This window comes from Mustela erminea, chromosome 4 (genome assembly GCF_009829155.1).
Source record: "Mustela erminea isolate mMusErm1 chromosome 4, mMusErm1.Pri, whole genome shotgun sequence".
NCBI lineage: Eukaryota > Metazoa > Chordata > Mammalia > Carnivora > Mustelidae > Mustela > Mustela erminea.
In genome coordinates this window covers 105,943,482-105,957,227 of record NC_045617.1, presented here as the reverse complement: position 1 = coordinate 105,957,227, position 13,746 = coordinate 105,943,482, and the positions used below count along the sequence as shown (strand labels likewise).

Below are 13,746 nucleotides of genomic sequence, written 5' to 3'. Positions count from 1 at the left end.
AAGAAATCTCAATAATCCTAAGCACAAGAGCTTTATTATTTAAAATTTCCTCCACAAATTCCCTACATATTTAAAAAACACATACACTACACATACATGTTAATACCAACAATTCTGCTTCAGAACCAAGATAAATTATAGCAATTTATAATAAAAAAATTTTAGAAAATAATTCACTTAAGTTCTTAAATTAAAAAGTTAGTTTGTAGATAATAAAATCACAAACAAGTATTAATCATACCTCAAAAAAACTGTTAAGTAGTTCAGTAAAGATGTTCTAAGTCATCCAATATAAGAGATGTTCATCAAACTGAAGAGACTTTTCACATCAGTAAAAACTTTTCATAACAGCAGAAATCATTTTTTTAAAAAAGGGGGACAGCAAGTAGGAATACCAGTAGCATTACTAAAGGGCTGAAATTTTAAAATTAAGAAATCTAACAAGATGATATATTTGCCAATTTCAGACCTAGCATAACATCCTTAAGAATGTTGCCAGTAACGAGCACAGAAGTATTCAATAAATGTTTTTCCTGAATTTGGACTGAACTGTGAAACTATGCATACAACCAAGAACCGTCAAAAGCACTTGACAATAGAGATAATTAGGTATACTGTACTGACACAGGAACCAAAGTAAAAAACTTGAACAATGCATACATAAAACAAAATTTTTAAAGCTTTGTAACATTTAGAATACAACAGAAACAATGTAAACCTATGCAATAACACAACACAATGTATATAATTCAGAGATACACCATTAGCAAGCAATTCAAAAGATCTCAGCATTAAAGAGTTGTTAAAATCAAGATTCCTAATAGTCAAAGTGTTGAGGTCTTCAAGCAGAATAATCTGACAAATTTATGGATCAACAGCAGGCCAGCCTAATCCAAACTTTAAATATTATTAAAATATTAGATAGAAAATATTAAAAGGAAACAAAAACTATACTGAAAAACTACAGCGCAAAAATCTAGAGTCATTGAAAGATCAAGACCACATAAACCTGTGAACTATTCTAGGGAACAGTGAGGGGAAGCCTAACTTCTCCATGTGAAGCTGATTTTCCTTTATTTAATTTTAGGTTAAGAAATAGCTAATTGCCCCGAAGTTTACTGTAGTACTTGCTTTGCTTTATAAAAGAAAACCTACATGTTCTTCCACATATTAATATATCTCTGAAGTAATTTCTTATTAAGAATTAGTTTAGCCTTATGGAAAGTTACTAACCTCAATCTTTCAGTTACTTCAACTACAGAACCTAGAGCAGTGTTATCCAACAGAAATATAACGCAAACCACTTTATATACATATATATGTACACACACTACATATAGCCACTTTAAAAAAAGGTAAAAATGTGAAATTAATTTTAATCATATTTTTTTAACCAAAAGTATCTAATACATTGCAAATGTAATGAACATTTAAAAAGCTCTGGTAAAATATATTTTACATCTTTTTTCATATTGAGTCTTTAAAAATCTAATGTGCACTTCACAGCATATCTCAATTAAGACTGGACTCCTCTTAAGTGATTAACAGTTTTATGTGGCTAGTGGTTACTAAGTTGGACAGCACAGGTCTAGAGTTCTTTCTCTGATTTTAAGATACATGTATAAAAAGTCAAAATACCTGAAATGGAAGCACACAAAATATTAAATTTAAAGGGCTTGGAGGGACACTGAAAAAGCTCAACACAGCAGTTCCCCTTGAGTCCAGCAGGCCTAGAGTGATATAATGTCCCAATTTGCTAGGAAATCCCTAAATACTAGAGAGAGTCCCAACTTGTACTTTTTGTCATGATGTAACTATTAACAGCACCCCTGTAATTCTAAAAAAGTATTCCCCTTTAGAAAATAATTATACAGTCACTGGTCATCCTATCTACATCCATATCCTCAACGATAATTCCACTTTCCTCGGAAGAAAATTTAAAGTCTAATTCTGACGTCAAGAAAAGCAGCTCTAAATTCAAATTAAAGAATCCTAAATTCACTACCCTCACCAAAAAAAAAAAAAAAAAAAGAAAAAAAGAAAAAGAAAAAGGAAAAAAAAAAAGATGCTGCTGAAAATGTTTTATTTTAAATTGCAGACTAAAAAAAAAAAGAAAAAGAAAAAAAAAAGTAAGAATTACCTGTTGAACAAGGCATCTGGAAATTGGGATCATTGCTATCCAAAACAGGCAAACAGAACTGGTTACTTGCAGATCCTAGCATAGGATCCTTATCGCTGAGCATGTTCTTCAGCGAGTCCTCTAAGACATTTTGACTTGTACTAAAATCCTCACAGACTTCATTCTCCAGGTTGGATCCTAGAAATAGGGCATCATCTAAGTGTTCAGTAGGAATTAAATGATTAAATGTATCAACTATATCCATGAAGACTTCTGTGTGTCTTTCAGCCCTATAGAAAGACAAAAAAAATACCATAAGAAATAAAGCTATCAATTGAAAATCACCTAAAACCAAATTATTTTAATAGTTTTGAGTCTAAGAACACACTTAGGTATTTCTGAATTGTTTTTAAAAAAATCCTCACTGTTTTTAGAATAAACATTTGGACATGTAGAATGAGTCTTTACTAAAATGTTTCTTTATCACACATGTAGAATATCATTTTACCAGAAATCCTATTAAATGTTTACTCATTTCATTATTGGGGGGGGGAACCTATGTATATAATCCATTAATTTCATACAGTTGAAAAAAAATGACATGGCTTAAACCATAAAAACCATATGTTTTTAACCATAATCTTTTCATAAATTAAGAATGACACTGCTTTTACAATATATCAATATAAAAGAGCCAAAATCAAATTATTGTCCCATACCTACTAAAACTGCAAAACAGCCTTGTTTTATTTACAAAGCATTTAAATTATTTATAGAAAGGTAATATAGAGCGAAAAGGTAGTTTTTAGGGGTAGGAAGAAAAAAATGGAAAGAAACTATTAATTAAACCCAACAAATCAAAACTCAAAAACCTACACATATGCAAGCAAAGACATGAACATACATGCATTTAAAGGGACTCCTTTTATCCTTTTAGTATAAAATGAGATAAATGAAAAGAAAACAACATATCAGAGATTTAAAATTATTTTACTGTTATGTGAAATATATACAGATGTAAAGCTAGTTGCCTACTGATACTAGGTACTGCTTAGAAAGGTCATCTAATGCCCAGAAGAGACTCGTTTAGTCAAAAGTTCAATAATTTTCAATACTGGTTCAGAAAAAACTGAACCAATATACTTTGGAAGGTGGAGGGGAGGCATCAACAAAAACATCTAATAATATTCAGTCAGCTAGAAAACTGACTGAGAACATCTTTGGTTCAAAATTCCAAGTATTTTCAGACTGGCTCCAAAGCCAGCAAAATTTCCTCAAACTGTCATTGATTCTTTCCCCTATAAAAATGATGAAAGAAGGGGAAGTCCAAAATCTCTCAACAATTTACTGGTAATATATTATATGCTGCTAATCATTTTACTTAAATTTAACCCACTTATTTCAAATAGTAATAGGCTCTATATAGAAAATAACATGTAAATAATTTGTTTAAAACAAAATTCATTTGAACAATTTAAATGTCTTCCCCCAAAACCACAAAACAGCCAAGATTCAGTCCTAGGTCAAGGCTCCACAGCCCATAGCCATACTTCTTCCTTTCATATTGAGCTACAAAAGCTAGAAATTGACTAGATTTGACTCATTAAAGGCTCTTCTTTAAAAATAATTTTCCATAATTTCCTGGCAAATCAGTGGTTGCCTGGGTCCTTGGATAACAGAAGGCTAGAATGCAAAGGGACAAGCAGATACTTTGGGAGATGTTGAAAATGCCTTAAATCATGAATGTATACCTCTGCTGAAATTATAAACCTGTTCATTTTAAGTGGAAAAGTTTACTGTAGCTCAATTTAAAGTCCTGAAACCAAAAGAAAGAGAATTTCCTCTTTCTCATAAAAGTTCATCCCCTTCTAAATAGAAGGATTTTAGTATTACTTCTCAAATTTTGCAATTTACTCATGTTAAAAATATAATAAAACACTGAAATAAAATATTATTTGATTGATTTGCTGGTTATTTTATATGCATTTTCTAACTATAATATTAAAAGAAAATTATAGCTCACAATGCTGATGAAAAGTCGGGAAAAGTTTTAATTCCCAAACGTTACCTGAGTCTCAGTAACTGAGGAAAGCTCAATTATCATACTTCACCAATACTTCCCTAATATGTTTTTAAGTTCCAAAAAAATTTTAGTATAGTAAATTTTTGTCAGTTAAAAATAATTTACAAAAATGTTACTAAATGTTTACACAATCAAGTAGCTAGAACTACAGACAAATTAGTTTATCTGAATGTGCTGGAATCCAAGACTACTTCCTCTTCAAAGCTGCATCCCAATTAGCAACCTTTTTTTCTCAGATGAATCAAAAAAAAAAAAAAAAAAAAGACAATTCCAGTTCTGAAAGCAAATAGTTAACTTTCCTTCAAAAAAAAAAAAAAAAAGTACGCTATATCTACTAAAAACACATTCATTCCACTAGCAACACAAATCCGGTAAATTCTACAAACTTCACCTGAAGTCAGTTTTCGGTTACTACTGGCTGTGTGCTTTCAAGTGATGGAGATATTCAGAATATTCAGAAATTATGATCACACAACTCAAAATCACAAAGGTAAGGGAGGCCAGCCCATTCTAAATAACAATCTAAATATGCAACATATTTTTTTCAGTAACACTGCTATTAGTAAACCATGCCAAAACTCCTTTATAAAAATTACTTTAAAAGCCTGTGGCATATTTTTTAATCTCAATGGTAGACAATATTTAGTCTTTAAAGACCAATTAAAAAAAAAAAAGTAAAACATACTGTAAATAAGATGGGTAAGCCAAACTTTCCAGTACAGGTATTTGGCCAAAACTGGTATATGACTTACAAAGTGTGTTCTATCTGGATTTAAATAAGCACATCAGGAAAAAAGCTTCCATGGTCAAATGTTGAGAAGGACTGGCATAACAAAGTTACATTTCTTTAATAATACTTTTAATTCATTCAATGAATGTTTGCTAAGCAGCTACCATTGAGACATCTTTAATATTCCAACAGAGAATAAGGTATAAAGCATCCCAAACTTAAGGGTCCCAAGAAGACAATTTCTACACAGCATATCACAAGACTAGTTTTCTTGTAAAACTGTTGTACACTAGTAAAACTGACTTTTCATAAGCAGTTGCAACCGGCTCTGGGGGTAATTCCAAAGAATTCCAAAAATGATAATATATAGTCATCCCACAAAACTATCTTGAAAGTATTATTTAATGGAAGTATAAAGTCATTTATTTTAAAAAAATCAGTTTCAAGTGTTCAATATCAAAAATAAAATAATAGCATCTTCCATACTAAACTGGAAAACAAACAAGTTGATTGCAGGAATATTAATTCACTTAACATGAACATACTAATCTACTAAATGCAGAGTGGTAAACTGCGTTGGATCATGCAACAAAAAAGGACAATAGTAGAAAAACTAGTAAAATCAAAATAAAGCCTGGAAGTTAGTTAATAGTAATGCACCAATTTTAATCTCTAGTTCTGATTAAGGCATTAGCATTATGTGAGATGTAACAAATAGGAAATTAGGATGAGGATATATAGGAACTCTACACAGTGTCGACAATTTTTCTATAAATCTAAAATTATTCCAAAATTAGTCTTTTTTAAAACACTAATCTAAAATTAGAGAAGGGGCAGCTGGCTGGCTCAGTCAAAGAGCACGTGACTTTTGGTATCTCAGGGTCATGAGTCTGAGCCCAAAGTTGGGTGTAGTGATTACTTAAATAAATAAATTTTTTAAAAATGATACTGTTTACAAGTGTATTTAAACATAATAATAAAATAGAATTGGGGAGATATTTAATAATGTGGATAAACAATCAGATCTAATTAAATAAAAATAAGAGTTGATTCAATATCTATTAATTAAACAAACTGCTTCAGTTAAACAAATTTCTATATCTTACAATGAAACGATATTTAAATGCTTCATTATACTTGGCATTATAAATTTAATAATTAAAACAGGGGAACTTGGCTGACTCAGTCAGTGGGGCATCCGACTCTTGAACTCAGGGCGAGAGTTCAAGACCCACACTGAGTGTAGAGATAATACTTAAAAATAAAATCTTCAACCGGCCCCTGAGTGGCTCAGTCACCTAAGCGTCGAACTCTTGCTTTCAGCTCAGGTTATGACCTCAAGGTTGTGAAATCAAGACCACAGCAGGCTCCACACTAAGTGTGAAGGCTATTTGTGATTCTCTGTTTTTTCCCTTTGTCTCTCCCCACCTCTAATAAAAAAAAATAGTAATAAAATAAATCTTCGAAAAATAAAACATAACAAGCCTATCTAGGGTGTATGCTAAGTGGCTAATGATACATATATATACAATTAAACTGATACATATATATCCAATTAAAAATTGATACGGAATATATATATGCTAAAATCAGAAATTATTTCTCAGTTCACACCTCATGTTTACAGACCATAAAATATATTCAGCTAAGTCAGAGAATTTGGATAATCCACTTAATTAGTTATCATAGGTAACAGTGCAACAAATACCACTCAATAGTCAAGGAACGCACAATATAAAAGAATATAGACATAAACAAATACAATACATAAACATTACAACAAAATATGAAAGTGTCATACTGAAGGACTGCAGACATCTTCACAGAGGAAGGTGAAACTTACTAGGTCAAGAAAAAATCTAAGCAGCTGGATTCTCCAAGTCCAGAGAATACTCCAGACAAAGGCAATAGCAAGCACTAATTATGAACAACAGAGTCTGGTCCTAACAGACCATTTAGAAAGACTCAGAATACAATTTAAAAAATAAGTATTACTACCAACATTCTGAATAAAATTTAATCTGAGTTTGAAGATATTTACTGCTTTAAAATACTTGTTTTATCTTAACTCAAAAAAATTATACTGCAGGGGCACCCGGGTGGCTCAGTGGGTTAAAGCCTCTGCCGGCAGCTCAGGTCATGACCCCAGAGTCCTGGGATTGAGTCCCGCATAGGGTTCTCTGCTCAGCAGGGAGCCTGCTTCCTCCCCTCTCTCTCTGCCTGCCTCTCTGCCTACTTGTGATCTCTGTCTGTCAAATAAATAAATAAAACCTTTAAAAAAATATATACTGCAGCCAAATTTAGTTTACGCTAAAAAAAAAACCCACATGTATTATTCCATGTATGAATAGAAAGCAGAAAGATTTAGAAAGCACCAATAGCACAGATATATTTTATATATATACTTCTACATAAATCCCCTTTTACATTAAAATTATCTCACCTTTCCAGAAACATCTTCAAAGTAAAACTATGTGTTTTATAATGTCATCTCCTTAAAAAAAAAAAAATAGATCTAAATCTAACGATAAATCAGTAAAGCTATCAAAGGCCCTAAGAGGTTATCCCATGATGAAGTTCTGTCTCATACAGTCTATGTTTGTGTGTAAGTGTATGGTGGGGAGGTATGGAGGGTACAAATATATTCAGAAGATTATAAAATCTATGATGAAAGATTAAACAGGGTCATAGTTACAGGGGAGAAGGAGGGTTTCTACATACAATGCTAAATGAAGACGTTGCTTATTATAGGGCAACATGTAATCCAAAAACTGGAAACCATGATCTGTATAAAAATGGAGAAGAGCACTCTAGGCAAAGACCTAAATGCAAAGGCCCTGGGAGTGGAAACTTGGTGCCTCCCAGTCCCTACACTACAGTTTAAAGTAAGCCATTAATTCATCAGGCATGCTTACCATGAACAAATTTCTAAGAGGCAGTAGTAGTAGAAAAATAAAAGTACTACTACTAATGGTGATGAAACACATAAAATGATGTGCTCTAATTTCACATCAGGCAATGTTCTACACGCTTTACATCAGTAATTCTCAATCAGAGGTGATTATGCCCCTCTAGAGGACATCCGGTAATCACCAACTGGAGGGCAGGCTACTGGCATCTAGTAAAATTACTACAATGCACTAGGAAAGCCCCACAACAAAGAGTTATCCAGCCAGAAAACTGCTAAAGAAACTCTGCTTTACATTTACTAATTTAATCCTCACAACAACGCTATATTATAAACAAAGAAACAAAGAAAGAAACAAATGGAGGAAGGAGGGAAGAAATTAACTGGGATCAAGGAGATTAAATTACTTGCTACAGTAAGCCGTGGAGATGAAATCTGAACCCAGAAAATTTCATTCGAGAATTAATGCACTTACCACTACACCCTACACTCCCTGTTTATAAAGTAAAATGGATTGAATATTTACTCTGTGCCAGGCACTATGCTAAACCTAAATGCATGTCATTTAATCTTCACAACCACACAATTAGGAAGATACTATTATTATTCTTAAATTGTAAGAGGAGGGATAAAGTTTAGCAACGTTACATCCAATATTACAGAATAAGTAAGTGACAGAGCTAGGACTCAATTCTGCTCTGAGACAAAGGTTAGTTCTTAACCACCATAATAAAACAATATTAAAGATGAATAAAGGTTATCCTTCCAGGATAGAGGTAAGGAAAATCACTAAACGGTTAGACCATGTGGTATGACACAATTCTAGAAAGCACAATTCTATAGAGCCAGGCAACCTTAACCAACTGCTCTAAACACACACATCAAATTCTACTTCAGTTTCATTGGTTAGAATCTATAAGCAGCAACAAGGTTCATAACTTTTCTGAATTTATCAGGTAAAAGAATATGTAAGAACCCAAGGTGTCTGCCATGCTAATACTAAAGACCTAAGAATCTAGAAAAAGAACTAGCAGGTACAAGTTGAAACTGGCAAAAGCAGAATTATACAAGCTAACTGTATTGCGTTAACTTCAAAGTTAACAACTATATCCTATTGATATTATGGGAAGCATTAGCAGTTTGGATTAACCACAGAAACAGTGGAAATAGTTCATCATTAAAACTATGGCCGAGGTAATAATAGTCCAAGCTAACATGGTACTTTTAGCATAATACTATGAGCCGGGCCCTAAGCTCAGTGTATTGTATACATTATCTCATTAATTCCTCCCAACAACACTGTGAAGTAGGTGCAATTATTTTATCTATTTTACAGAAGAGCAAACTGAGGCCCAAACTATTATGTAATTTGCCCAAGGTCACATATCCAGTACACCCCAATTGGAACCCAGGCAGTGTGATTCCTGAGTCTGCACGTTTAAACTACTATACTTAATGCACTCTACTTACATACTTATTCTGTTCTTAATATATCATTAATGAAATCCCAAAAATACTCAAAGTAAAGCGACATACACTTCTTCCAAAATAGCTAGAAAATACACACTTAGCCACTCCCTACACATAAAAAATATAGTGGCTATCCTGAGTGTGCATAAACATCATTTTGGAAGTTATCAACTACAAATTGCAATTTATTTTTACAGTCTACAATTTAAGAATTTTCTCATGTGGCCAACTCACACAAATTATGAATGAACCAAAACTGTTAAGTTTAGCCTTTTTGTACAATCTACTATGCCATTTAAAACTTCTTCTAACAGACTGTGCAAATTAAAACTTCTGGATAGTATCTTGAAATTTTTATTAAATTCTTTCTCTTCATCCATCACCTCTCTTCATAGTACAATGATCGTAAAAATGAAAATCCCCTGACCATCAAAAAATGATCTAAATTAAACACACTGCCTAGGAGTAAGTGTCCAGCTTATACATTTGACAATTCCTCACACAATGCCTTTTGTAATTCTTGCAAGTTCTTCTTTTAATTCTACTGCAATGATTTAACATCTTGTGTCTTTGAATCTTGTTTCTCAGCCTAGTCCAGGTTTCTTGAGGGTACAAACAGCACCTGGGTCTCAGGTATTTTGAATCAAACCAATACCCTCAAATACCTCTTCCCAGTAATCAAACGGCAGCAACTAAAAGGGAGTTATCTTTTGCTGTTCAACATGCAACTGTACTGTTTTTAAGTGTCTAACAATTTGCCAAGTCATTTTTGTAATTTAAAAAATAAAATGTCTAAGCCTCTGAAAAGATACTCCAGGATTCTCAGAGGTGCTCCAAGAAGAAATGAGAAACAGAGCCCAAGATGTACTGTTCCACACAAGAAAGAAATCAGCAGCCACATGTCAGAAAGAATTCCTGAAATGGAGATGAATGAAAATATTTAGAAATCAGCCCTCCTGGGGCACCTGGGTGGCTCAATGGGTTAAGCCTCTGCCTTGGGCTCATGGCTCAGGTCATGATCTCGGGGGCTTCAGGCTCTCTATTCAGCAGGGAGCCTGCTTCCCCCTCTCTCTCTGCCTGCCTCTCTGCCTACTTGTGATCTCTCTCTGTCAAATAAATAAAATCATTTTTAAAAAAGAAAGAAAGAAATCAGCCCTCTTCCTGATACTTCACAACACTGGTGAAGTAGGTATGGGTAATGTACAAACCTGAGATGCTTATCAACAAATCTCATTAGCTCACTAAAAAAAAGAAAAGATCTTATCTCTAGACAAATAAATAAAAAGGATTTCATGAGAAATCCGTGTAAAAAACAAGGAAAAAAGTGCACATTTAAGAAAGCAAATTGTATCAAAAAGGTAAATACCATATTAACAAGGAAGATAACCATTATGTTTTAGCACTCAAAAAAGCCCAAACTGTATGCATAATTTACATTCATCAGTTTTTCCCAAGTAAAATCCATACTGTGTAAAAATCTAAATTCAAGATAATATTGCAGTAATCCAAATTGTCAACTGCTGCCTTCCAAGCTTTTATCAGTAATAATTTTACTAACAGGTTATTACTTAAGTCAAAAATTATCAACCTTTCTTAATTAATTCCATTCTCAATACATTTTAAATTTTAATAGAATGGTTTTAAAGGATTTTAACATAAAGACAACTTCCTTTCCACTCTTCTATTCTGAAATTTGCATTTAACCAACGCTAATTTTCACCTACATTTACACATCACTCCTCTTAGATCTGACTTATTTGCATATGCAACAGATGAGTACATCCACGCATAAACTAAAGTTATGTGAAGTCTGTCCCAACGTCATGGAATGCAAAACTAATCAGTGTGATAGATAAGGAAGTTCACTGCCCTCCCAAATGATGCAAAAGCAGTATAATAAATCACATTTTCATGCTCATCAATAAACAGACCTATAAAGCATGCAAGGAAAAAGGGAAAACTGGTCCCATCAGTAACTCATTTGTTATCCTTTTGACAAATCACCAGTACAGCTATCAAATAAAGCTTAAAATCTATTGTTGTAATTCTGCATACTTAAATAGTGGCCCACTACAGTTGAGCAGAAGTCTTTCTGCAGCTCAAGAACGGACTGAACTGTGTGTGTGTGTGGCTTAATCAGAGCAACAAGAGCTCCCGAGGCCCCTCAAATTATGTAACTATCATAGGGAAATGAAATTTATAATTTAAAATAATAATAGTGATAATGATGGAGAAAAAAAATCATCATTGTAACATAGGGCTAGTAAACAGAATAACTGGACAGAAAATAATTATTGTAAATTAAGAAAAGGTCGACTAGTAGTGAAGGTAGAAACCACCCGAAATAGTAATCTTCACACATCTCCTGTGCTCTGGAATGAATATACAAATTCAAAAACAGCAGAAGAATGCTGCAAAGATTTCCAGGTTCTTTAACTCACGTCTCTTTCCAACCACAAACACATCTACAAACATTTTCACAATCCCAAACACTTCATTCAAGAATCAAAAAATGGTAGGAAATGAATGAGTAATGGAGGCGTAGTTCTGGAAGATCTCAAACAACCAGTTTGTAAAAAGGAAGACAAGTTCGACCCCAAAATAGTAACTAAATAGAACAATGTACTATATAAGTACTCCCTAAATAGTTTACTGTATCGTTTTTTAAATTTTAGCTTAAAATGTGGTAGTAAAGCATTTGGGAAAGGCCCAGTAACCAATGCCTCTTTTAAAATGAAGTATCTCTACATGTAATGAAGATTTTAAAAAGGTAGATATCGAAGCGTTGTTGCCACTTACATTAATGATTATCCATGATCATAATCTGCGAATGATTCCTGAATAGCACCAATAATCATGCAAACTACCTCGAATCATAGTCTCTAGGAAATAGCATTTAAAAATCCAAAGATGGGAAAAGGTCATCGGCAACACATTGCTGGGGGAAAGAAGGGAAACAGGACTGTGCGCGGTACCAACATTCTCTCCCTTTCTCCCTCCTCCCCGCCCCCCCCCCGTGTCAGGTGATCAGTTATTTAGCACCATTAACACGCACGTATCGACAAGTGGTTCATTAAATTACTCGTATTATCCGAGGGCCAGATTCTAGGCTTCCCATTTCAAACTAAGCAAAAGGAGTCGACAGTTTGGGTCCCGAGCACAAAAGCGCGCGGTAGCGGGAGGATGGATAGAGCGCCAACTCCCCCCTCTCCAAAAGCTGGGACGGGGCTCGGCCTCGCGGCAAAGGCCAATCCTGGCCTCCCAGACCCGGGGCCCAAAGCGCAAAGCCGGACTCCTTTGGAGGGAAGAGGTCCGGAGGACCCGGTCCGGGGGCCTGCGGGCCAGGCCTTCCTGGCAGCGCCCGCGGTCCCTCCGGGCCTGCGCGCCCGCGCGGCCGCGGCGGTAGGGCACACTCACCGCCAAAGGCCCGCGAGCAGAAGCCGGGAAGAGGCCGCGGTCCCGACCCTCCGCCTGGCGACCTCGCCGCCGCGCCTCCCTCCCAGCCCGCGGTCCAAACGGTCCCCGGGCTACAGAGGCGCCGCCCGGGCAGGCCGAGGACGTTGCGCAAGAGGCCGGTGAGGTTTCCCGGCTGCGCGGGAGAAAGGCGCGGAGTGTCCGCCGCGGGAGGGGCGGGGAGGCCCGCGGAGGCGCTGTGCGTGTGGAAGGGAATGGGGGAGGGGAGGATTGCCCGTCTCCCTCCCTGGCCGCGGCCAGAGCCGCAACTCACCCAGCTCCGCCAGACGAGCGCTACCACTGGCAGCAAGAGGAAGATGGTGGCCGCCGCCGCCGCCGCCGCCGCCGCCGCCGCCGCCCCCGAGGAGGAGGAGGGGGCCCGGTGGGTGCCGAAGAGAGGGGGTACGCGCAGGACGTCGGCGTCGCTGCCACAGCCTCTTTTCCTCACCGGGCCGAGCGGCTGCCGCTGACGACACTAGCCTGGTTTCCGCGCCGCCCTCTTTATCTTCGTAGCAGCCGCCGCCGCCCAGGGCCCAAGGGTCGCTCGCCTCGTGGGGACCGTGCGGCGGCGCGAGACCCCGCAGCCATCGGCGTGCGGCGGCGGCGCGGGGGCTGAAGCCGGGACGCGTCACGTGACCCCACTGTTTACCGTTCCGGGGGCCGCGGCCTGCACGCTGCGCCTGCGCAGTGTGGGCCCTCCCGCGCCGCGCCTCCGCGGGGCCCCGGCAGTCGCACTCCACTCCACGGCGCTTCCGCGCCCCTCCCAGTCTTCGGAGGGCGCGGCACGCCTGCGGGCCTTTAGCTCTCGTCTCGCGGGCGGCCCGAAGGGGTGAGGCATAGATCGATTTTTCTCTATTGTAATAAGCACGAAGGTTTCATAGTTAATGTAATATTGATGATCAGATTTGCTCCCTCCCGATGCTTTTCATTAACTGGGTGTTCTTTCAGGAATGGTAGACTAGAGCGGAGTAGATGAGCCCTTT

General features: G+C 36.8%; 1 protein-coding gene across 6 annotated transcripts in view; it reads right to left on the bottom strand.

Moving 5' to 3' along the window:
• Positions 1-13,146, bottom strand: part of PHF3 (PHD finger protein 3) — an 86,936-nt gene extending 73,790 nt beyond the window's left edge. The window contains exons 1-3 of one of the 6 annotated variants that reach the window (XM_032340365.1): positions 13,038-13,135; positions 12,110-12,248; positions 2,141-2,409 (exon numbers count right to left, since the gene is read on the bottom strand). In XM_032340365.1, the coding sequence (XP_032196256.1) occupies positions 2,141-2,409; positions 12,110-12,111 (271 nt within the window). In that variant the 5' untranslated portion in view covers positions 12,112-12,248; positions 13,038-13,135. Of the gene's footprint in view, positions 1-2,140; positions 2,410-12,109; positions 12,249-12,727; positions 12,817-13,037 lie in introns of those variants that run through there. The other 5 variants (XM_032340366.1, XM_032340368.1, XM_032340367.1 and 2 more) reach the window with 5 other exon arrangements.
• Between the last annotated feature and the right edge of the window lie 600 nt (positions 13,147-13,746).